The 25,222-nt window shown below is 47.4% G+C and overlaps 1 protein-coding gene and 1 pseudogene across 1 annotated transcript; both read right to left on the bottom strand.

Moving 5' to 3' along the window:
* Positions 1 to 2,963: 2,963 nt before the first annotated feature.
* LOC141212370 (uncharacterized) lies at positions 2,964 to 12,565 on the bottom strand (annotated as a pseudogene).
* Positions 12,566 to 14,008: 1,443 nt separating this feature from the next.
* On the bottom strand, positions 14,009 to 19,728 carry LOC141212345 (gastrula zinc finger protein XlCGF53.1-like). The gene is made up of 5 exons (XM_073664901.1): positions 19,609 to 19,728; positions 15,358 to 15,498; positions 14,856 to 15,038; positions 14,572 to 14,727; positions 14,009 to 14,209 (listed from the first exon to the last, which is right to left on the bottom strand). Exons 2-5 carry the CDS (start codon positions 15,439 to 15,441, stop codon positions 14,009 to 14,011), a joined length of 624 nt encoding a protein of 207 aa, XP_073521002.1. The 5' UTR covers positions 15,442 to 15,498; positions 19,609 to 19,728.
* Positions 19,729 to 25,222: the final 5,494 nt, after the last annotated feature.

Raw genomic sequence — 25,222 nt, 5'->3', positions numbered from 1 at the left:
TTGTCCTGCACCTCATCTCCAGAGCCATCAGCCGCAGTCTCCTGCACCCACAGTATTCTCCTGATCCTCCATACCATCTTCTGCCCCAGCCTCCCTTTCTGAAAGTCCAGCACTGTGTTCACCCACTTCCACTCTTGCAAACCTCTCAAGGCGTGCAGCAGCCGACGTCCTCCTGGAGCACGCCGCATTCTCTCTGGCCGCCTCCTCCTGAGTCTCAGCACCATCTTGGCCCCTGCCCCCTCTACCAGGGCCAGTATCTCGCTGCCTGGTGCGGGTCATTACTTCTTTCCTGCTCGTCAGAAACGCTCCCCAGGGCGGCAGGAGAGCTTCTCACAGGATCCGGCGGTGTCTGAAGGGCTCAGCGGTATACCGGGTCGGCGCACACAGCGACGGTCGGCGAGAGAGCACCGGAACACGTCTGCCTACATCCCTGGCTAGGCCATGCCCCCAATGTGACGTTATTTTGATTGTCTTTTGTATTGGTAGTTTAATCATGTGATGTCAATCTTGAATTGTATTGGTGGGTCTTTTATATATAATCATGCATGTTCACTCCATGTATAGCTTTGATCATGTTTTCAGGATTTAGTATTGCACAGGTGATGGAGTTATTGCCTGTGCAGGTGATGTAAATATCACCTGTGCAATACTAAGGAAATCCTGAAAACATGACCTGTTGGTGGGCCTTGAGGCCTGGAGTTGGGGAACACTGCACTAATAGATAAGCTATTGGTCAGCGACCAAGTGTGAATAGGTTTGAACACACAACTGGCAGACTTTAAATGGAGTATAATATCTGTCACGTTCCCAAAAATGTCTGGATTATTACCGCAGTAATATCTGACCACCTGAGATGATGGACAAGTTTCTCTGCTTCCACAATACAGCAATGCTATTAACCCCTTTACAGCCTGTGGCCTATTAGTACGCACCAGGCTGTAACCCCCTTTTCAACCGGGCACATGTCTGCTGATTATTACAGCTGAAATGTGTCCGCAACAGCCGCGGGTGAAAATTGCGATCCACCTGCGGCTGTTAACATGTTAAATGCCGCTGTCAATCTCTGACAGCGGCATTTAACATTGCCGCGCCAGAAGCACATCACTTACCCCGCCCAGCCGTGACCCCGTCACTTGATCGCAGGTCAAAGATGCGTGAGCATGACAACCCTGGGTCTGCAGCAGACTCCAGTGGTTGTCAAGAGCTGATCGCTATGAGCGCCACCTAGTGGTTGGTGCTCATAGCACAGGAGCATTTCTGCTGCATAGAGGTGATCTGCTGATCCCCTGTATGTAGCAGAGGTGATCAGACAAGTGCTGCTTCTAGTCTCCTATGGAGACTATAGAAGCATGCAAAAAGTGAAAAAAAAAAATGTTTTTAAAAATATTAAAAAATTTAAAAAATATAAAAAGTTTAAATCACCCCCCTTTCGCCCCATTCAAAATAAAATAATAATAAAGAAACACATACACATATTTGGTATCGCCACGTTCAGAATCGCCCGATCTATCAATATAAAAAAAAGAATTAATCCGATCGGTAAGCGGCATAACGAGAAAAAAATTCTAAACACCAGAATTACACTGTTTGGTCGCCACAGCATTGCAATAAAATGCAATAACGGGCGATCAAAACATCGGATCTACCCCAAAATGGTATCAATAAAAACTTCAGCTCGGCGCGCAAAAAATAAGCCCTCACCCGGCCCTAGATCCCGAAAAATGGAGACGCTACGGGTCTTGGAAAATGGCGCCATTTTTTTTTTTTTTTTAGCAAACTTTGGAATTTTTTTTCACTACTTAAATAAAAGAGAACCTCTACATGTTTGGTGTCTACAAACTCGTGATGACCAGGAGAATAATAACGGTGGGTCAGTTTTAGGATTCAGTGAACGTGGTAAAAAAATTTTTTTTAAACAATCTGTGGTATTGCACTTTTTATGCAATTTGACCGCACTTGGAATTTTTTTCCCGTTTTCCCGGACACGATATGGTAAAACCAGTAATGTCGTTCAAAAGTACAACTCGTCCCGCAAAAAAATAAGCCCTCACATGGCCATATTGACCAAAAAATAAAAACGCTATGGCTCTGGGAACAAAGGGAGCAAACAACAAAAATGCAAAAACGGAAAATCCCAGGGTTGCGAAGGGGTTAAAATCAACCAAATCTGACTGTATGCTGCTAACAAGAAAATGGAGCAGTAAAAATGGTGTATTATATTGCTTTCACCAAAATTATCAGGATTAAGAGCAATAAGAATATTAGCCCTGATATCTAGGACTATGGATATGAGTAAAAGCAGCAGAAAGAACATGCAAAGGATCCTATTGTGTTGTATACGCTCTCCACAAACTCTGCCTGCCTAACTCCTGCTATCACCAGGATTAATATTCAGTAGCATTAGTCCTTAGAAGGACTGTTACTGTAGATTTGTAATGCTGTGGAATACCTCACTAAAACAACCGTCAATTCTCTCCCTAGCTCAGCAGCACCTCTCCCTACACTGTCTGATTCCGGAGTGACTGTGGCGAGCATGGCGGCGCCAGATCTTATATAGACCCAATGACGCTATGCGGCCAGCCAATCACTGTAATGCCACAACCAACATGGCTGAGGCATTACCGTGACTGTCAGGCAATCTCTGCAAGTTAATTGGCTGTCTAAATGTCTGAACAGCACCAAACATGCAGGGCGAGGACTCAGGCTCCCGCCCGAGCATTCCAAATTTGCTCACCGAGTACCAAGCATCTCGAGCACTGAGATGCTCGGGCGAGTACCAAATCACTAATCAACCTTACTTCCATGTTTTGATTCTAAAAAAAATTCTATGGAATTCAGTGTTGGCAAAATTTTAGAAATTGTTCTTGTGTTCAGTGAGATATTAAATAAAATTTATCAAAAGGGGTGTACTCATTTATGCTGAGCAATGTTTATTAAAATTGATGAAACACAGAGAACATAATTACAGTTTCTTTCCTGTTTGACTACTCATGTTTTACAAGATATGATTTATGTATAAAAGTTTTCCCACATTCTGAACATGAATACGGCTTCTCTCCTGTGTGACTTCTCTCGTGGCTCAAAAGACTTGATTTTTTTTGAAAAGCATTTCTCAAAGTCAACATGAATACGGCTTCTCTCCTGTGTGAATTCTCTGATGCATAAAAAGTTTTGATTCATCTCTAAAGCTTTTTCCACATTGTAAACAAGAAAACGGTTTCTCCCCGGTGTGAATTCTTTGATGCCTAACAAGATCTGATTTACTTCTAGAACATTTCCCACATTCTGAACACGAATATGGCTTCTCTCCTGTGTGAATTTTATGATGTTTAACAAGATCTGATTTACTTCTAGAACATTTCCCACATTCTGAACACGAATATGGCTTCTCTCCTGTGTGAGTTCTCTGATGTTTAATAAGATCTGATTTACTTCTAGAACATTTCCCACATTCTGAACACGAATATGGCTTCTCTCCTGTGTGAGTTCGCTGATGTTTAATAAGATTCCCTTTGACTGTAAAGCATTTCCCACATTCTGAACATGAATATGGCTTCTCTCCTGTATGGATTCTCTGATGTGTAACAAGATGTGATTTATTTGTAAAGCACCTTCCACATACTAAACATGAAAAAGGCTTTTCTCCTGTGTGAATTCTTTGATGTTTAACAAGCACTGAATTATCTATAAAACATTTCTCACATTCTGAACATGAATATGGCTTCTCTCCTGTGTGAATTCTCTGATGTGTAATAAGACTCCTTTTATCTGTAAAGCATTTCCCACATTCTGAACATGCATACGGCTTCTCTCCTGTGTGGATTTTCTGATGTCTAACAAGATGTGATTTATTTGTAAAGCACCTTCCACATACTAAACATGAAAAAGGCTTCACTCCTGTGTGAATTCTTTGATGTTTAACAAGCACTGAATTGTCTATAAAACATTTCCGACATTCTGAACATGAATATGACTTCTCTCCTGTGTGAATTTTCTGATGTTTAATAAGATTCCCTTTATGTCTAAAGCAATTCCCACATTCTGAACATGAATATGGCTTCTCTCCTGTGTGAATTTTATGATGTCTAATAAGGCTCCCTTTATCGATGAAGGACTTCCCACATTCTGAACATGAATATGGCTTCTCTCCTGTGTGGATTTTCTGATGTGCAACAAGCTGTGATTTATCTGGAAAGCACCTTCCACACTGTAAACATGAAAAAGGCTTTTCTCCTGTGTGAATTCTTTGATGTTTAAGAAGCACTGAATTATCTATAAAACATCTCCCACATTCTGAACATGAATACAGCTTCTCTCCTGTGTGAATTTTCTGATGTTTTGTAAAACTCCCTTTATCTGTGAAGGACTTCTCACATTCTGAACATGAATACGGCTTCTCACCTGTGTGAATTTTCTGATGTTTTATAAGACTCCCTTTATCTGTGAAGGACTTCCCACATTCCGAACATGAAAATGGCTTTTCTCCTGTGTGAATTCTCTCATGTATAACAAATTTTTATTTACTTGTAAAGCATTTCCCACATTCTGAACAGGAGTATGGCTCTTCTCCTTTGTGTTTTCTTTGTATTAAACAATCTGAGCTTTTAGTAAGTTGCTTGTCACACTGAAATCTTGTATCTGTGTCACCTGGAATTGTGGTAACAATGTGAGATTGCTCAGGAGATGATTCCTCATGATTAGGAGGATTATAAGAAGGTGAAGTGCTGTGAAGTCCAGGAGGTGCAGGAAGGGTGAAGAGGTTTTCTCCATTAGAGTGCTTCCTGATATCTTCTTTTTTACAATTTAGTGATGAACCGTTATTCTCACAAGGATTTCCTGTAAGGAGGAAAGATAGATTTGTTTTAAAGAAAAAAATCATATCCAAAGAGATTTCTAAATGTATTTTATGGAGCTCACAATGAAGACCCTCGTCAGTGAAAGTACCGGTAATAAGGAAGACAACTACATGCCATAACATTAACACAATGACGGGTAAAGTGAAGGCGGCCCTACATCCAGGAGCAGTCGAGCTCCGGCCACCGTAATCAGGTCCACAGCATGTATAAGAGCATAATAGGAAACCTTAGAAGACTGCAATAGTGCTGAAGGTACATTAACCCCTAAAGGACCAAGATACTTTGCTCGTTATGTGGGTTAATGACCAGGCCTCATTTTACAATTCTGACCAGCATCACTTTATGTGGTAATTCAACGTATCCCACTGATTCTGAGACTGTTTCTTTCGTGACAGATTGCACTTTATGTTAGTGGTAAATTTTGGTCGTTATTATTTGCCTTTAATTATGAAAATATAAAAAAAAAATTGGCAAATTTTTTTTGAGTATTTTGCAATTTTCAACCTTTGAATTTTTATGCCCTTAAACCAGTGAGTTATATCACACAAAATAGTTAATAAATAACATTTTCCACATGTCTACTTTACATCAGCATCATTGATGAAACTTGTTAGGAAGTTAGAAGGGTTAAAAGTTTATCATTTCTCATTTTTTCCAACAAAATTTACAAAACTATATTTTTTAGGGAAAACATCACATTTAAAGTGACTGAGGGTCCTGTGATAGAAAATACCCAAAAGTGACACCATTTTAAAAACTGCACCCCTCACAGTCCTCAAAACCACATTCAAGAAGTTTATTAACCCTTTAGGGGCTTCACAGGAATTAAAGCAATGTGGAAGGGAAAAGTATTTCCACAATAATGTTATTTTAGCTCCAAATTTTTAATTTTCAGAAAGGTAGCAGGAGAAAATGGACCATAACATTTGTTGTACACTTTCCCCTGAGTATGTCAATGCCCCATATGTGGAGGAAAACTACTGTTTGGGTGCACAGCAGGACTCAGAAGGGAGGGAGCGCCATTTGAAGTTTGGAGTACAAAAGTGGCTGATGTAGATAGCGGACGCCATATCGCGTTTGGAGAGTCCTTGATGTGCCTAAACAGAAGGAACCTCACACAACTGACCCCATTTTGGAAACTAGACCCCTCAAGGAATTTATCTAAAATGTATGGGGAGCATTTTGAAACCACAGGTGCTTCACGGAATTTTAAGAAATTGGACCGTGAAAGTTAAAAAAAATAAATACATTTCCCCCAAAAATGTTATTTTGGCCACAAATTAATAATTTTCACAAATAAATTATCTAGGGGTGTAGTGAGCGTTTTGACGCCATATGTGTTTCACAAAATGTTATACCATTGAACGGAGAAGACACAAAAGAATAGCTGGATAATTGGGGGTGATAGCTGGACAAGGCGGTTGGGTCGAGGGATGGCTTTTTGAGGATGGGCGTGATTGAGGCATTTTTGAAGGCAGCGGGGAAGGTACGAGAAGTTAGTGATAGGTTGAAGAGATGGGCTAGGGATGGGGTGAGTGTGGGGGTGAGGTTGGGGAGGAGGTGGGAAGGGATGGGGTTGAGTGCACATGTGGTGAGGTGTGATTTGGAGAGGAGACGAGTAAGGTCTCTTTCCGTGATATTGGGAAGGGAGGTTATAGAGGTAGGGAAATGGTGTGGAAAACAAAGGGATTGTGGTAGTTGGGCAGTAAAGACTTGCCGTGTTTGGTCAATCTTGTTTTTGAAGTGTGTGGCAAACTCCTCAGCAGAGAAGACGGAGGTCGGAGGGGGAAGTGGAGGGCAGAGGAGAGAGTTAAAAGTGTTGAATAACTGTTTGGGGTTGTAGGACAGGGAAAATATGAGGGTTGTGAAGTAGGCCTGTTTAGCAGAGGTGAGTGCTGATTTGAATGCGAGTGTTGCTTGTTTGAATGCAGTGAAGTCATCTTGAAAATGTGTTTTCTTTCAACGCCGCTCTGCTACCCTGGATGCTTGATTGGAGCTGTTTAGTGAGGTTTTTATGCCAGGGTTGCCTATTGACTCGTCGTGCTCTGCCATGCATAAGAGGGGCAACCGAGTCAATAGCTGATGCGAGAGTGGCATTGTAGAAAGCAGTGGCGCTGTTTGTGTTGTGGAGTGAAGATATGGAAGTCAGTGGTAGAATAGAGTCAGAGAGTGTGTGAGTGTCTAGATGTACAAGGTTTCTGAGGGGGTGTGCTAGTTGCTGGACATGGGTGACAGATGACCAGGACAGGGATGAGAAAGTGAGTAGATGGTGGTCAGATAGGGGAAGGGGGGAAGTTGTGAGGTTAGATAAGCAGCAGAGTCGGGTGAAGATCAGGTCTAGTGTGTGTCCGTCTGTGTGGGTGGCTGAGGAGGACCACTGAGTAAGTCCAAAGGATGAAGTAATTGACAGGAATTTGGATGCTGTTGACTGGCAAGTGTCAGTGGGGATGTTGAAATCGCCCATGATGATTGTAGGAATGTCAGCAGAGAGAAAGTAAAGAAGACAGGTGGCGAATTGGTCAATAAAGGCAGTGATCGGGCCCGGAGGTCGGTATATCACAGCCACTTGGAGGTTGGAGGGAGAGTAGATAAGGACAGAGTGGACTTCAAAAGAAGGGAGAATAAGGGAGGGTAGAGGGGGAGTAGGGCCAAAGGTGCAGATGTTAGAAAGGAGAAGACCCACTCCTCCACCATGTCTGTCACCAGGGCAAGGAGTGCGGGTGAAGTGCAAGCCATCGTAACACAGCGCAGCAGGGGAGGCAGTGTCGGAAGGTGTCAGGTAGAGGGGGAATAGGGCCAAAGGTGCAGTTGTTAGAAAGGAGAAGACCCACTCCTCCACCATGTCTGTCACCAGGGCGAGGAGTGCGGGTGAAGTGGAGGCCACCGTAACACAGCGCAGCAGGGGAGGCAGTGTCGGAAGGTGTCAGCCATGTCTCTGTGATGCCCAGGAAGGAGAGACTGCGAAAGGTAAAGAGGTCGTGGACAAAATGGAGCTTGTTGCAGACAGAGCGGGCATTCCAGGGTGCTCCAGAGAGAGGGAGCATGGGGGTGGGCATCATGGGCACGGGTTTTACATAGGAGAGGTTGTGGTAGTTTGCAGTTGGTTTGAAGCGATAGGTGGGGGAATTGGTGGAAGGTGCAAGCTGTGGGGGTCCAGGATTGGAAGATATGTCGCCAGCAGTAAGGAAAGGGAGAGAGAGGGAGAGCAGGTGGGAGAAGGAGAGTGTCCGGCTTGTGTTATGTTTTGGTAGGATAGACCTGAGGTTGAGGAGCAGGTCTGTAGATGAGGTCAGGTGGGGAGGTAAGAGGGAAGGAGAGATGATGATTTGGTTAGAGGGTGCTGGGGTTTGGGGATAGCGAAGCACAGTGAGGATTAGTGGGGCAAAAACAGTAAGGGTGTATGTTAGCATAATGAATGTTAAGTGTGAATGAGAAAGAGAATCTAAGTACAATTAGTAAATAGTTATTCGTACATTCTGGTCACTTCTGGCCCATTTCTGGCATATTTCATTTTTAGACCCTTAAAAAGGGACCCTTTAGAAACTAGACCCGTCTGTGCCAGACTTGGCTCACTTGATTTATGGAGTTCTGAACAGCACATGAGATGGCTCAGGTGTGCAGGAGCCGCAGGAAGACTGCTCACAAAAGCATGGGTGGAGTGGGGGAGTAATTAGGACACAGAGGCTAAATGTATTCAGGAAACAGACAGTCAGGGACCAGTGTGTATTGGGATCAAAGGATTGAGGTGATGAACGTGCACATGGGATCAAACATACCAAGGACAGATAGAATGAAATTAGCAGGGATCAGTGGATACACAGCAGATATTGGATGCAGGGAACATACCGGGAGACAGATACATACAGTTTGGAAAAGACGGTCAGATATGCAGCGTGGGGCAGCATATAGCGAGCGCTACTTGACTCTTGGAGAAAAATTTTTTTTAGAATAGTTTGCGGACTCCATATATGGAGCCCCTAAGTGCAGAAGAGCAGAATCCCCCCTCAAGGGATCCCGTCTTGGAAATTACACCTATCTGGGAATTTATCTACAGGAGTAGTGATGAATTTGACTCCATCGATGTTTTTCAGAAACGAGCAGCAATGGATGTTGCAAAGTGAAAATGCATATATTCCATTATAGTGCCTGTGAAGACCCGCGGTCTTCCATGGGTGAAATGCTCCTCAGACAACACAGGATGAGGATAAAACACCGTGGCAATACTTTACTGAACCACAAAGAGGACAATAAACACACAGAACAGTCCCAGCAAATACCTAAGATGGTACAACATTACACAGTCTCACCCTTCCTTCTCCGCCCAAATGGGATGGAACAGCTGCGAGTTTGGAAACTTCCATGGCCGACTACCTCAACTAGTGGCTTCCTGGTTCTGGTGGCTCCCCACAGAGACAAGGTAGCGGTAAGCTTAGGAAGCTAGTAGTCCGTCAAGGTACAAGGCCAGGTGACCCGAGGGTCCCACCCTGGCTTTTCCGAGAGTTTCCATGGGGCCAGATGACCGGTGGGTCACAATCTGGCTTCTTTGAATGTCTCCATGGGTTCCAGGCGACAGGTGGGTCCCTCCCGGCAACTCCAAACAACATATCCATGGGGCCAAGTGACTTCATCGTCCCAACCTGGTCTCCCCAAATGTATCCTTGTTCTCTGATGGCAATAGAGCAGAGATCCGTATCTTTCCAGTCAGGGCTGATACCCTTATGCTGGAGTCATGTAGAATCCAAATCTGTGTCTCTTTGAATGGAATTGCCATGCTACCCATCTACTGTCCTGAAGGATGTCTCTCATTCTCCTTTCTGATTCTCTGCTTCAAGACTAACTACTACAGAAGCACATGTCCCTTAAAAATAGCTACAGTTGTCTGTGCAATTACACATTCACAGGTAAGGTGTTAGGGAGGGCATTGTTTGAGCTAATCAATTTACATAGTTGGTCTTGTAAATAAACATCTAGTTGCCTTTTAGTGCAACATGTCTTTAGCAGAGTAAACATCCTTGTTTCCAAAAAAATAGAAGTTAATATTCAGGGTAATACAAATACTGGTCTGTTCTTATTGACCAGGCACATAAATACACAAACATTTACAAAGTCAACACAAAGATAATAGTGTATTCATTTATTTATTTTACTCACTTATATAGTTCCATTAATTCCACAGCGCTTTACAGACATTATGGGCACTGTCCCCATTGGGGCTCGTAATGTAAATTCCCTATCAGGATGTCTTTGGAATGTGGGAGGAAACCAGAGAACCTGGAGGAAACCCAAGCAAACACAGGGAAAACATACAAACTATTTGCAGATGTTGTCCTTGGTGGGAATTGAACCCAGGGCCCCAGCGCTGCAAGGCTGCAGTGCTAACCACTGAGCCACTGTGACTTAACAAATCTAATCGTCTGGCTAATTAAAATTTTAAGCTGTATCGTCACAGCGCCCATACAATGTAGTGCCCAGTACACAGTAGCGCCCGGTATATTGCAGTGCCTAGTACATTATGCTCAGCTTGTGCTTCTGGAGACACGCACCCTGTAAATTAAGTGGGCTCTCCTTGCTACAATAATGCCAAACATGAGGATGCTAAGGCTGCATGCACACGATGTGTTTTTCATGCATTTCCGCTACGGAATTTCCGCAGCGGAAACGCATCAAAAACGCATGGTAATCCGCACCCCATGGTCCCCAATGGCATTCCGCAATGTCAATGCACATGCTGCGGATTTTTCCGCAGCGTTTCTGCAGCGCTCATAAATCCGCAACATGTTCATTAATTTTTCGGAAGCGCCGCCATTGACTTGCATTGAGACGCATAGAATCCGTGTCTGTACATTTGTACAAGCGGATAATATGCGTTTCAATGTGCGGATGGTACCCAGTTCTGGAGGAGAGAAGACTCTCATCCAGACCTGGGTACCAATGTACCTGTAAAAAAAAGAATAAAATAATAAATAAAGTTATATTCACCTGTCCGGCGGCCCCTGCAGCGCTTCTCCTTCCAGGACCTGAGATGACGTCGCGGTCATGTGACCGCAGGCTGTCTCGCGAGATGCCGGCAACCAGGAAGGAACCAGGAAGGAGCGCAACAGCACACACGGCGGCATCGGGGGTGAGTATAGCTTTATTTTTTTATTTTTAAGGTCACACTGTATAAATCCATGCCGTTTGCATGGATTTATACAGTGTGACCTAGTTGTCAAGCACTTTCCAAGTGATGCTAAAAGCGCTTGTCAATCCGCATGCAGAAACACATGCGTTAACGCACGTGGGTACGCATGTGAATCCGCATGTATTCCGCATGTATTATGCAGGAAAAACGCATGCACAATCTGCATGCGTTTTTTCTGCCAGGGAGATGCAGAAATGCTGCAGAATTTTTCTGCTTCATTTCTGCATCGTGGGCACATAGCCTTACTTGTGGTTTAAGCGTACTGTGGGACACAGGAGGAGAGGATATTTAGATGAGCAGATTTTGCTGGATTTCATTAGGTGGGAGCCACGTCACATAATGTGGACACCCTATGTTTTTGTTAATATGATGAACCAGAGTGGGTTGAGTAGGGTTGAGTAGAAGCTTTTATTGGTGGCATTCTGGGGTACAGAACATTTTAGATCACATTTATCCTGCGCTCTACGCAGAGCATTTACATCGGGGTTTCCATCTAAATCTACAAAATACGTGATTCAGATGACACCCCCAAGGGATCCATTCACTATAATGTGGCAGCAGAGTTACTCTGGACACCGTCAGGCCTCTGTTCAGCTGTGTCCATCTTTTCAGAGATGCACAAAACTGTGCTAACGGCTCTTTTACGCACGCTGAAAAAGACGGAGAATGCCAAATCCAGGTCAGACTGGGTCCACAATGTCTCCATCTGCCTCATTACAGGGAATCTTCTGCAAAAGGTTCTGTCTGGATCACAAGCTCAGTCATTTATATGGCAGCACGGGACTTGTGTAACAAAAATATGGAAGTAATATTAGAAGTCATATAATTAGGAAAATTAAGAATTTGATTCCTAAATTATCAAAAACAGGTGTGGAGGCGGCCCCGTTAGTCATCGGTGCACAGCCGGACTCTACAGGAGCAGCCGCGTCATCACCGGACTCTTCTGCTGTGATGTGGACAACGGATAAAGCTTCACTGCACCGGAGACTTCACACGATATCACACACCGGTCATTATTACATACCTGTGGAAACATCTACAGGAATCTCCTCCTTCCCGTCACTCACACACGGCTGATCCCTCCTCGTCATCGCTTCTTCTTCTGTCTCGTCCTTCACTTTATTCTTAGTCGGATCTTCCTCCTGATATATCAGATGTAACAATCAGCGCAATACAAGAAACCACCAAAATCTGTGACATCTATGACCTCGATCAGAAATGTCCCCCCATATACAGATCCGGTACAGGGCTCAGCTCCATCTACCTGATGACCCTCCGGGACATTGTGATTCTCTTCTGGACAGTCCTGGGGATACAGAGGACGGGGACATCTCTCTGGTGGATTTCTCCTCCTGGATCCATCTGTGGAGACACAGAGACTGAATACATGACCTGCCGTGTATCTGTCTATATATGAGACTCGTCTCTCAGAACCAGTAACTCTATGTTTATGTATCAGGGAATAAATTACATTGTTGTGGTCCTCACCACCGGTACCGAGGTCCCAGCACATTGTGGGCCTCAAGTACGAAGTGATAATCAGCGAGACCAAAGCCTAATGCTCTCTGCTCTGCACTCGGAGGATGAGGACCCTGAGGAGAGGGACAGAGAAGACCCTCGTCAGTCAGATGAAGGAGCCGTACTAAGAAACACAACTTCGCCAAGATTCATCTCCACCAGGGATGGAACCAGAGGAGCTGGAGAAAGCTCCACATTTCCATCCATCGGTTTCTTCTCTCATAATTCACTGTATGGAGATTGGGGGAAGGACGGTGACCATTTACCAGTGATTGTATTTTGAGAGCCAAAAAGACACGAGTTAATGCGTTTTTATTCCTTTTTAAATAGACATAAATCTCCGCATCCACCTCGATAGAAACAATAAAATAGGCAGCAAGTGCTAAAAAGTTCTGCATTTGTCTCTGAAGGAGGAAAAAAGGGCACATGTACGACTGACGGATGAAGTCACAGAACCCGGAAGGACGGTGTTGTGAGGAGCACCCGGTACACAGCGGTTAGTGCCCATCAATGTGTAGAAAGGACAACTAGAGAGCAGGCACCGGGGTCATGGGTGCTTACTGATGCACACGGGGAGCCAAGGAGAGATTGTCTGGTCCGATGCCACAGAATCTTTTTAACCCGAAAAATATATTCAAAAAACAAAAAAACAGAAGTTTGGAATCGCTGTACCTGTTCTGACCTGGAAAATCGCCACAAGGTCGTTCTTACCGCCCAATAAATGCAGAGAAACAAAAAACAAAATATAAATGTGGAATTGCGTTTTTTTTTTTCACTAACTGTCTCACCTCAGCTGGATTTTTTTTTCTGATTTCAGCACATTATATGGTAAAACGCACAATTTGTGCTGCAAAAAAAACACAGAAGACGTCAAACATCTGTGGATAGAAAATAGAAATGTTCTGGCTGATGGAAGGAGAGGAAAAAAAAATGAAAAAGAAATGGAAATTTTCCCCAACAGGATGGGGTTGAAACATTGATATTGACTCCTAGGATTGCTGCCTCCTGTAGGTGGCGCTAGAGACCCCGTTCTCTGCATATCTTATTTCCCATGGGGCATTGCATGGCCTATAACTCTCCGTACTCAGAATCGCCGCTCTCCTCCATGAGACACATTTCCCCCTATAGAGAGGAGTGCGCGGTGATCCGACCTTCTCCTCCAGAAGAAACATTCCCCCTATAGAGAGGAGTGCGCGGTGATCCGACCTTCTCCTCCAGGAGACACATTCCCCCTATAGAGAGGAGTGCGCGGTGATCCGACCTTCTCCTCCAGAAGAAACATTCCCCCTATAGAGAGGAGTGCGCGGTGGTCCGACCTTCTCCTCCAGTGCGGAAAGTTCTGTGCTTCTCCGCCTGCAGAGCGAGTGGTGAATAGACGCGGGGGCCGAGAACTGCTAGAGCCTCCATGTCCGGCTCTGGGGGGTGATCGGCTCCACCATGCTCCATCTTCATGTCAGGACTCGTGTTTCGGGGTCTGAGGGACAGTCCGGTGCCGATATTTATCCAAGACTTTGTGCTCAGTACGGAGAAAGTGATTTGTCACAAAGAAGAAGAATGAACGGAGGAGACCAAGGAAGATCACACAAGTGTCAGCCAAGAGGGAGGAGCCGGACGCCCGACCACGACTGATGACGACATTGAGCCGGCACCGATTCTGAGGGACGGACGAGCGACAGCAGATTAGGGGGAAAATCATCAGTAAATTAACCCCGACTCTGCTGAGTAACAATCCACGACAGACTCAGATACCGAAAGATCTCACAGGAGAGAACGGACAGAAGCGCTGGGACATCTGCAGACAAAATGTGACCGATGCTCTAAGGAAGGGGAAAGATTCTGAAAGAAGCCGCCGAGGACGAAGACTCAAGACTGATGAAGACGACAGCGGAGAAACCGCGACTCACAGATCAGAAGAGAATAATCAGGGAATGAAAGCTGTGAGAAAATGTAGAGAAAACCAGAGCAAGTCTGGAGAAAAATCATCTATTATAGGACGAGGCCGAGAGACGTCATCACATCCACCGGAGCCAACAAGAGTCTCCTCTCACCTGGTGATGTCAGAGGCCGGAGCTCCTCCATCATCACCTCCTGGTACCGATCCTGGTGTCCTTCTAGATACTCCCACTCCTCCATGGAGAGATAGACAGCGACGTCCTGACACCTTATAGGAACCTGACAACAACGACACCGTCATCACCCAGAATCCTCCAGTGCTGTCCTGTATAATGTCCCAGCAGTCACCTCTCCGGTCGTCACCCAGAATCCTCCAGTGCTGTCCTGTATAATGTCCCAGCAGTCACCTCTCCGCTCAGCAGCTCAATCATCTTGTTGCTGAGCTCTAGGATCTTCTTCTTCCTCCTCTCATGTATCGGGGGGTGCGGGAGAGGCTCTGTGATGGGGTCCGGGCTCCGCCCTCCTGACTCCTGGAGATGGATGATGGGAGTCACACCCTCCCCCGGTGTCTTCCTCACTATTGTGTAATCCTGTGTATGGAGAGAGACACTTAGGGAGAAGAATTCCTTCCCGACTCCAGATCTGACAATCAGTAGAAATCCCGGGATCAATAACCGTCTCCAGTAATCTGGGGCCATAACCGGGAATATTATTACACTCAGGACAGACATCCAGGCCCCTCTACAGCTCTTATAGGGAATCCCCATGACAACTCCTCCTGGCAGAGAGCTGCACACAATCACTGCTCTTACAGTAAAGAATCCTTCTCTTCCTCTTCTGGATTTCCTCTTCCTGATGTCGGACTTGTTACATAACACAATAAAGCTGATAGAAATGTAGAGGAGTTACCTCTCCGCTCAGCAGGGAGATGATCTCCAGGGTGAAGTGTAATAATCTTCTGGTGGTCTCGTCCTCGTCCATCCTCGGGGTCATTCAGGAGAAGGAGGGATGAACACTGGATCAGCTGGAGGGATCTCGTCCTGCCGGCGTCTTCATGATAAAGGAGAAGATGGAGATCACAGGGGACGATATAACGACAATCACTGAATTCTGCCCCAAATATCCAACATTTATCAGGAAGAAACAATATAATTAAATTTACAATTGGTGCTGGTAGGCTGGTCACTATAACAGCTGCGAATTAGGGACAAAAAAACATTATTTGTCAAAATAAAGGTAAGTTACGGATAGAGAGTAATTAATTGATTCGCGCTAAAATAGTGTGAAGGACTTGGAGCGAGTAGATAAAAAGTAATTTTTTATTTGATTCAATTTTCCATTAAAATTGTTAATACTCATAAAATAATGTTCATATTAGTACAATATTATAAAAAGATATGATGATCGCTTAAAACTGGCGTATAGATTAGATAACCCAGTGGGCTCCAGAGTGGAAAACCTGTAAGGAAATAGGAGAATTGATTTGTTAGGCCCAGTTGAGAGGTATTAGTCCTACGGTAATTAAATCCACATATACCTGGTTCGATGGTACGTAGAATACCGAGTCGGTAGATGAAGAGCCCCTGATTCGTTTTAAGTAGGAACTGGACTATCATAGAATCATAGAATGGTAGAGTTGGAAGGGACCTCCTGGGTCATCTGGTCCAACCCCCTGCTCAAAGCAGGATTCACTAAATCATCTCAGACAGATGTTTGTCCAGCCTCTGTTTGAAGACGTCCATTGAAGGAGAACTCACCACCTCTCGTGGCAGCCTGTTCCACTCATTGATCACCCTTACTGTCAAAAAGTTTTTTCTAATATCTAATCTGTGTCTCTTCCCATTTAGTTTCATCCCATTGCTTCTAGTCTTTCCTTGTGCAAATGAGAATAATGATGATCCTTCTACAATGTGACAGCCCTTGAGATATTTGTAGACAGCTATTAAGTCTCCTCTCAGTCTTCTTTTTTGCAAGCTAAACATTCCCAAATCCTGCAACCGTTCCTCATAGGACATGGTTTGCAGACCAGTCACCATTCTGGTCGCTCTTCTCTGAACTTGCTCCAGTTTGTCTATGTCTTTTTTAAAATGTGGTGCCCAAAACTGTACACAGTATTCCAGATGAGGTCTGACCAAAGAGGAGTAAAGTCCGATAATGACTTCACGTGATCTAGACTGTATGCTTCTGTTAATACATCCCAGAATTGTATTTGCCTTTTTTGCTGCTGCATCACACTGTTGACTCATGTTCAGTCTATGATCTATTAGTATACCTAAGTATTTTTCACATGTACTGTTGCTTAGCTCTATTCCTCCCATTCTGTATATGCTTTTTTCATTTTTATTGCCCAGATGCCCAGACTATAAAGAAATCAAGGTATATATGAGTTAGTCGAAGTAATAGGGATTTAAGAAAACCGCCAGAGAAAAGGAGTACCTTTTATATGATTATTCCGGTGCTGAGGTAGTTTTTAGTGTAGGATGTAGTTTACACGGACTAATAGATGACACCCTGCATGCGTGTAGTAGTTCTGCCTTAAAATTCTTATAGGGTCCAGGAATATGTCGTCCCTAAATCCAGCTCGATCAGAGCAAATCAGCTGCCGCATCATCCGGACCACGTGTGTGTCACGTGCTGCCACGTCACACAGGTCCTGGCAGACTCTCACTCAGTAGTGCACACACTAAAGCGGAAGTACGCGAGTAGCGGCAGTCACCGGCCGGGACACCGCTCTCGCACCGGCGCCCAGACACTCGGTCTCCCCTGCAATGTGAGTACACTTGGATTTCCAAACAAAATATCCTTGGACCCTATGGCAACATCAGGCAACAATACCAACTAAGCACCTAACCTACCATACACGGGGTCCTTAGGACTGTAGATTGGCACCTTTTGATCCAAAAAAGCTATAGGCATATTTAATAATAATTGATTCATCAGCCAAAAGAAGAACCTCTCATGATATTCCTGGACCCTATAAGAATTTTAAGGCAGAACTACTACACGCATGCAGTGTGTCATCTATTAGTTCGTGTAAACTACATCCTACACTAAAAACTACCTCAGCACCAGAATAATCATATAAAAGGTACTCCTTTTCTCTGGCGGTTTTCTTAAATCCCTATTACTTCGAGTAACTCCTGTATACCTTGATTTCTTTATAGTCCAGTTCCTACTTAAAACGAATCAGGGGCTCTTCATCTACCGACTCGGTATTCTACGTACCATCGAACCAGGTATATGTGGATTTAATTACCGTAGGACTAATACCTCTCAACCGGGCCTAACAAATCAATTCTCCTATTTCCTTACAGGTTTTCCACTCTGGAGCCCACTGGGTTATCTAATCTATACGCCAGTTTTAAGCGATCATGTTATATCTTTTTATAATATTGTACTAATATGAACATTATTTTATGAGTATTAACAATTTTAATGGAAAATTGAATCAAATAAAAAATTACTTTTTATCTACTCGCTCCAAGTCCTTCACATTATTTTAGCGCGAATCAATTAATTACTCTCTATCCGTAATTTATCAGGAAGAACCTGGAGGAAAAGCCACAAACTCCACCGCGGCCTCCTCTGCCGATCTGACCGCTCATTATCAGCCTCGTAGGAGGACGGTCACCGTGGTAACTACACCTCTAGCGGAGGACGGTCACCGTGGTAACTACACCTCCAGCGGAGGACGGTCACCGTGGTAACCACACCGCTAGCGGAGGACGGTCACAGTGGTAACCACACCTCCAGCGGAGGACGGTCACCGTGGTAACTACACCTCCAGCGGGGGACGGTCACCGTGGTAACTACACCTCCAGCGAGGAACGGCCATCGTGGTAACTACACCGCCAGCGGGGGACGGTCACGGTGGTAACTACACCGCCAGCGGAGGACGGTCACCGTGGTAACTCCACCTCCAGCGGGGGCGGTCACCGTGGTAACACCACCTCCAGCGGAGGACGGTCACCGTGGTAACTACACCTCCAGCGGAGGACGGTCACCGTGGTAACTCCACCTCCAGCGGAGGACGGTCACCGTGGTAACTACACCTCCAGCGGAGGACGGTCACCGTGGTAACGATACCTCCAGCGGAGGACGGTCACCGTGGTAACTCCACCTCCAGCGGAGGACGGTCACCGTGGTAACTCCACCTCCAGCAGGGACGGTCACCGTGGTAACTCCACCTCCAGCGGGGGACGGTCACCGTGGTAACTCCACCTCCAGCGGGGGACGGTCACCGTGGTAACTCCACCTCCAGCGGAGGACGGTCACCGTGGTACTATACCTCCAGCGGAGGACGGTCACCGTGGTAACTACACCTCCAGCGGAGGACGGTCACCGTGGTAACTACACCTCCAGCGGAGGACGGTCACCGTGGTAACTCCACCTCCAGCGGAGGACGGTCACCGTGGTAACTCCACCTCCAGCGGAGGACGGTCACCGTGGTAACTCCACCTCCAGCAGGGACGGTCACCGTGGTAACTCCACCTCCAGCGGGGGACGGTCACCGTGGTAACTCCACCTCCAGCGGAGGACGGTCACCGTGGTAACTCCACCTCCAGCGGGGTCGGTCACCGTGGTAACTCCACCTCCAGCGGGGGACGGTCACCGTGGTAACTCCACCTCCAGCGGGGGGCGGTCACCGTGGTAACTCCACCTCCAGCGGGGGACGGTCACCGTGGTAACTCCACCTCCAGCGGGGGACGGTCACCGTGGTAACTCCACCTCCAGCGGGGTCGGTCACCGTGGTAACTACACCTCCAGTGGGGGACGGTCACCGTGGTAACTCCACCTCCAGCAGAGGACGGTCACCGTGGTAACTCCACCTCCAGCGGGGGACGGTCACCGTGGGAACTCCACCTCCAGCGGGGGACGGTCACCGTGGTAACTCCACCTCCAGCGGGGGACGGTCACCGTGGTAACTCCACCTCCTGCGGGGGACGGTCACCGTGGTAACTCCACCTCCAGCGGGGGACGGTCACCGTGGTAACTCCACCTCCAGCGGGGGCGGTGAGGTGAGGAGGAGCCGCTGCACATCCCCCATACAACACTGAGGAGCGGCAGTCACATGGAGCAGGAGCCTCCACAGGAACAGCTCTGATCTCACCCCACACTCTCCTCTCACAGATTCACCACAAACCCTCCCTGTAATCTCACCGGAATGGCGGGAAGCGGAAACCTGCTGCTGGCTGATACCAGAGAGCAAGAGCTGCGCACAACCAGGACGGAGCTGCTGCACTGAGACCGGGAGGACCTGTGGTGACGTCACCGCCATGTGATCAGGGGGCGGAGTTCCAGAGAGTAGTGAAGGACTTGTGATAATGATGACGTCACTACAGCTCCTCCCCCTCAGTGCTGCAGACGCTTCATTCTTCTCTTGGATCTCTGTTCTCTCTGTTATCAGCCATTATACAGAGACCTGCGCCCAGGAGACATTATATACAGAGCAGAGAACATTCCCCGCAGATTATATTCCTGGAGACAGAACAGGATCTGTGTGACGTCAGCACTGAGGGGATTCCAGGGGGAGACCAGAGGCCGAGAGACCGGATCCATCAGTGGTCGGTGACGTCTTGTAGATGTGATCGGAGCCTTAGTTACAGGATCCATCGGTCGTGGTCGGTGACGCCTTGTAGATGTGATCGGAGCCTTAGTTACAGGATCCGTCGGTCGTGGTCGGTGACGCCTTGTAGATGTGATCGGAGCCTTAGTTACAGGATCCGTCGGTCGTGGTCGGTGACGCCTTGTAGATGTGATCGGAGCCTTAGTTACAGGATCCGTCGGTCGTGGTCGGTGACGTCTTGTAGATGTGATCGGAGCCTTAGTTACAGGATCCGTCGGTCGTGGTCGGTGACGCCTTGTAGATGTGATCGGAGCCTTAGTTACAGGATCCGTCGGTCGTGGTCGGTGACGTCTTGTAGATGTGATCGGAGCCTTAGTTACAGGATCCGTCGCTCGTGGTCGGTGTCGTCTTGTAGATGTGATCGGAGCCTTAGTTACAGGATCCATCGGTCGCGGTCGGTGACGTCTTGTAGATGTGATCGGAGCCTTAGTTACAGGATCCATCGGTCGTGGTCGGTGATGTCTTGTAGATGTGATCGGAGCCTTAGTTACAGGATCCATCGGTCGTGGTCGGTGATATCTTGTAGATGTGATCGGATCCTTAGTTACAGGATCCATCGCTCGTGGTCGGTGACGTCTTGTAGATGTGATCGGAGCCTTAGTTACAGGATCCATTGCTCGTGGTCTGTGACGTCTTGTAGATGTGATCGGAGCCTTAGTTACAGGATCCATCGGTCTTGGTCGGTGACGTCTTGTAGATGTGATCGGAGCCTTAGTTACAGGATCCATTTGTCGTTGTCGGTGACGTCTTGTAGATGTGATCGGAGCCTTAGTTACAGGATCCATAGGTCGTGGTCTGTGACGTCTTGTAGATGTGATCGGAGCCTTAGTTACAGGATCCATCGGTCGTGGTCGGTGTCATCTTGTAGATGTGATCGGAGCCTTAGTTACAGGATCCATCGGTCGTGATCGGTGACGTCTTGTAGATGTGATCAGAGCCTTAGTTACAGGATCCATCGGTCGTGGTCGGTGACGTCTTGTAGATGTGATCGGAGCCTTAGTTACAGGATCCATCGCTCGTGGTCGGTGTCGTTTTGTAGATGTGATCGGAGCCTTAGTTACAGGATCCATCGCTCGTGGTCGGTGTCGTCTTGTAGATGTGATCGGAGCCTTAGTTACAGGATCCATCTGTCGTGGTCGGTGACGTCTTGTAGATGTGATCGGAGCCTTAGTTACAGGATCCATCTGTCGTGGTCGGTGACGTCTTGTAGATGTGATCTGAGGCTTAACCCCTTCTTCCCCGAGCCTATTTTAACCTTTATGACCGGGCCTAATTTTACAATTCTGACCAGTGTCACTTTGAGTTAATAACTCTGGAACACTTAAAAGGATCCCACTGATTCTGAGAATGTTTTCTTGTGACATATTGTACTTCTTGATAGTGGTAAAATTTCTTTGATTTGACTTGCATTCATTTGTGAAAAAAATGGAAATTTGTCAAAAATTTAGAATATTTTGCAATTTTCAAACTCTCAATTTTTATCCCCTTAAATCAGAGAGATACAGTGGGTACGGAAAGTATTCAGACCCCTTTAAATTATTCACTCTTTGTTTCATTGCAAGCATTTGGCAAATTCTAAAAAGTTCATTTTTTTCTCATTAAAGTACACTCTGCACCCCTTCTTGACTCGAAAAAAAACAGAAATGTAGAAATTTTTGCAAATTTATTAAAAAGAAAAACTGAAATATCACATGGCCATAAGTATTCAGACCGTTTGCTCAGACACTCATATTTAAGTCACATGCTGTCCATTTCCATGTGATCCTCCTTGAGATGGTTCTACTCCTTCATTGGAGTCCAGCTGTTTTTAATTAAACTGATAGGACTTGATTTGGAAAGGCACACACCTGTCTATATAAGACCTCACGGCTCACAGTGCATGTCAGATCAAATGAGAATCATGAGCTCAAAGGAACTGCCCAAGGAGCTCAGAGACAGAATTGTGGCAAGGCACAGATCTGGCCAAGGTTACAAAAGAATTTCTGCATTACTCAAGGTTCCTAAGAGCACAGTGGCCTCCATAATCCTTAAATGGAAGAAGTTTGGGATCACCATAAGTCTTCCTAGACCTGGTCGTCCAGCCAAACTGAGCAATCGAGGGAGAAGAGCCTTGGTGAGAGAGGTAAAGAAGAACCCCAAGATCACTGTAGCTGAGCTCCAGCGATGCAGTAGGGAGATGGGAGAAAGTTCCACAAAGTCAACTATCACTGCAGCCCTCCACGAGTCGGGCCTTTAAGGCAGAGTGGCCCGACGGAAGCCTCTCCTCAGTGCAAGACATATGAAAGCCCACGTAGAGTTTGCTCAAAAACACCTGAAGGTCTCACAGACTATGAGAAATAAGATTTTCTGGTCTGATGAGATTAAGATAGAACTTTTTGGTGATTATTCTAAGCTGTATGTGTGGAGAAAACCAGGCACTGCTCATCACCTGTCCAATACAATCCCAACAGTGAAACATGGTGTGTAGCATCGGCGTCCCTGCCTTCTGCTAGGCAGGGATGCCATCCCTCTCACCTCCGCGCTCCTTACGTGGGTCCCTCCAGCGCTCCTGTCTCTGTCGGCGCAGCGGCGTCCCTGCCCCATGTCAGACAGGGACACCGTCTCTCTCGCCCCCGGCTCCTGGCACGTCTTCTCCCTGCTCTCCGTTCCCTGCTGTGGCCGGCGTGCGTTCCTTCTCCAGCAGAGTGCTTAGGGCGCGCGCGCGTTCACTCCCCCACCTCTTAAAGGGACGGCGCGCGTCTTCCTAAAAAGTCCCCGGCCAATGGTCAGAGGACTGCCCATATTTAAGGCACCTCCTCCAAAATGGAGGTGCCCGAGCAACAGTTGTCGCACTGTGTCTTCACCTCTGCTTCAGCCCTCAGGTCCCTTCGCTAGCCTGACTAGTCCAGCCTGTTTCCTGCCTGTCACCTGTCTGCTACCTGTAAGCACCTGCCAGCACTCGCTGAGTCTATCCTCCTGCTTATCCGGAAGCGCCCGCCAGCACCTGCCACGGCTATCCACCTGCTTACCCCGGAGGCACCTGCCAGTACCTGCCGTGTCTATCTGCCCGCTGGGTTGAAGGTATCTGCCGTTTACCCCGAGACTGTCCCCGTCACTTGCCGTGACCACCTGCCTGCTTACCCGGAGACTGTCCCCGTCACTTGCCGTGACCACCTGCCTGCTTACCCGGAGACTGTCCCCGTCACTTGCCGTGACCACCTGCCTGTCTACCCAGAGACTGTCCCCGTCACTTGCCGTGACCTCCTGCCTGCTTACCCAGAGACTGTCCCCGTCACTTGTTGTGACTACCTGCTTGCCTCCCCTGGGAGTCACCCGCTTCCTTACAAGGACTTCCCCTTTGTATTGCAGCTCAGAGCTTCCACCTCCCGGTCCCGTTACAGTTTGCTCGGGCCATGGAACCCGGTGGCACCCAAGCTCCCTCGCTCTCGGACCTATGCCATGAACTATCCCGTCAGAGGTCCCAACAGGAGTCCATCCTGAGCCACCTACGTAATGTTAACTCCCGCCTGGACACACTGACTGCCTCATCGGGACCTGCTTCCAGTCACACGACTCCTACCCCGGCAGCGTCGCTGTCCTACAATACCATGGCATCCCTTCCCGGTCCCCGCCTATCCGCCCCGCCTCGTTTTGGTGGAGACCCCGGCCAGGCACGAGGCTTCATTAACCAGTGCACCCTGCACTTCGAACTTTTGGCACACCAATTCACCTCCGACCGGGCCAAAGTGTCCTTCATCATGTCCCATCTCACTGGGGAGGCACTGGCTTGGCTAAATCCCCTATGGGAGAGAGGGGACCCCCTGGTGTCCAACCTGCCAGCCTTTCTCACGGCTTTCCGGAAAGTCTTCAACGAACCAGGACGAAAGACCTCATCCGCCTCCTCTCTGCTACTCCTCCGCCAAGGGAGTCTCACCGTGGGCCAATATGCCATACGGTTCCGTACCCTTGCTTCCGAGCTTGCCTGGGATAACGAGGCCCTGGTATCCGTCTTCTGGGAAGGCCTATCCGGCCGGATTAAAGGTGAACTCGCCGGTTGGGACATTCCTACCTCCCTGGATGACTTAGTAACACTTGCCACCCGGATTGACATCCGGTTCCAGGAGCGTACCAAAGAGGTCACCCGTGAGAGGAGGTTTCCCCGCCTTGCTCCCACTTACCAGAAACCCGTCTCTTCTTCTGTAACTCCCCGGGCGCACTCGCCAGAGCCCATGCAGGTCGACCAGACCAAGGTGGTCAAAACCCGTCAAGAGTCATGCCGTGCCGAGGGGAGCTGTTTTTACTGTGGCAGTAAGGCGCACCGGATCGGTTCCTGCCCGGAGAGGCCGGGAAACGCCAGTGTCTAGGATCGCTCGGAGAGGTCGTCCTAGCAAAAGTAAACCCCTTCCATCTCTGATGCTGTCGGTCTCTATCATCTGCGGGGAGAACCGCTACTTTGAACTCGCTCAACTCGATTCTGGAGCTGCTGGAAACCTCATTTCCCAATCCCTGGTAGAGAAGTACCGCATTCCCACTAAACCGTTGACTGAACCCTTATCTGTCGCCTCCGTGGATGGAGGGCTCTTACCTCTAACCATCCAACTCATCACCGAACCCATAACTCTACAGGTGGGAATGCTGCACTCTGAGAGGATCTTCTTCCATGTTCTACCTGGACTCTCTCACGCCCTTTTGTTAGGCCTTCCTTGGCTCCAGAGACATGTACCCGTGCTGAACTGGCAGACCGGAGAGGTCCTTCGCTGGGGGCAGGACTGTCATAAGATTTGTTTAGTGCCTGTTCGTCCTGCTCGTCCTTCTCCTACTCTAGCCAATCTACCCGGCCTACCGGTTCCTTATTGGTCTTATGCTGATGTTTTCAACAAGAAAGAAGCAGAGACATTACCCCCCCATAGACCATACGATTGCCCAATCGACCTGGTACCCGGCGCTACTCCACCCCGTGGGCGTATTTACCCGTTGTCCGCTGCCGAGACCCGGGCCATGTCTGAATATATCGAGGAGAATCTGGCCCGGGGATTTATCCGGAAATCTACCTCCCTGGCGGGAGCAGGCTTCTTCTTCGTTAAAAAGAAGGATGGCTCTCTCCGTCCCTGTATAGACTACAGAGGTCTTAACCAGATCATGGTGAAGAATAAATACCCCCTTCCGCTC

The sequence above is a fragment of the Phyllobates terribilis genome, unplaced genomic scaffold, assembly GCF_046119375.1.
Source record: "Phyllobates terribilis strain yellow unplaced genomic scaffold, ASM4611937v1 Scaffold_171__1_contigs__length_4068163, whole genome shotgun sequence".
In the NCBI taxonomy this organism is placed as follows: Eukaryota; Metazoa; Chordata; class Amphibia; order Anura; family Dendrobatidae; genus Phyllobates; species Phyllobates terribilis.
This window is presented reverse-complemented; position numbering and strand designations above follow the sequence as displayed.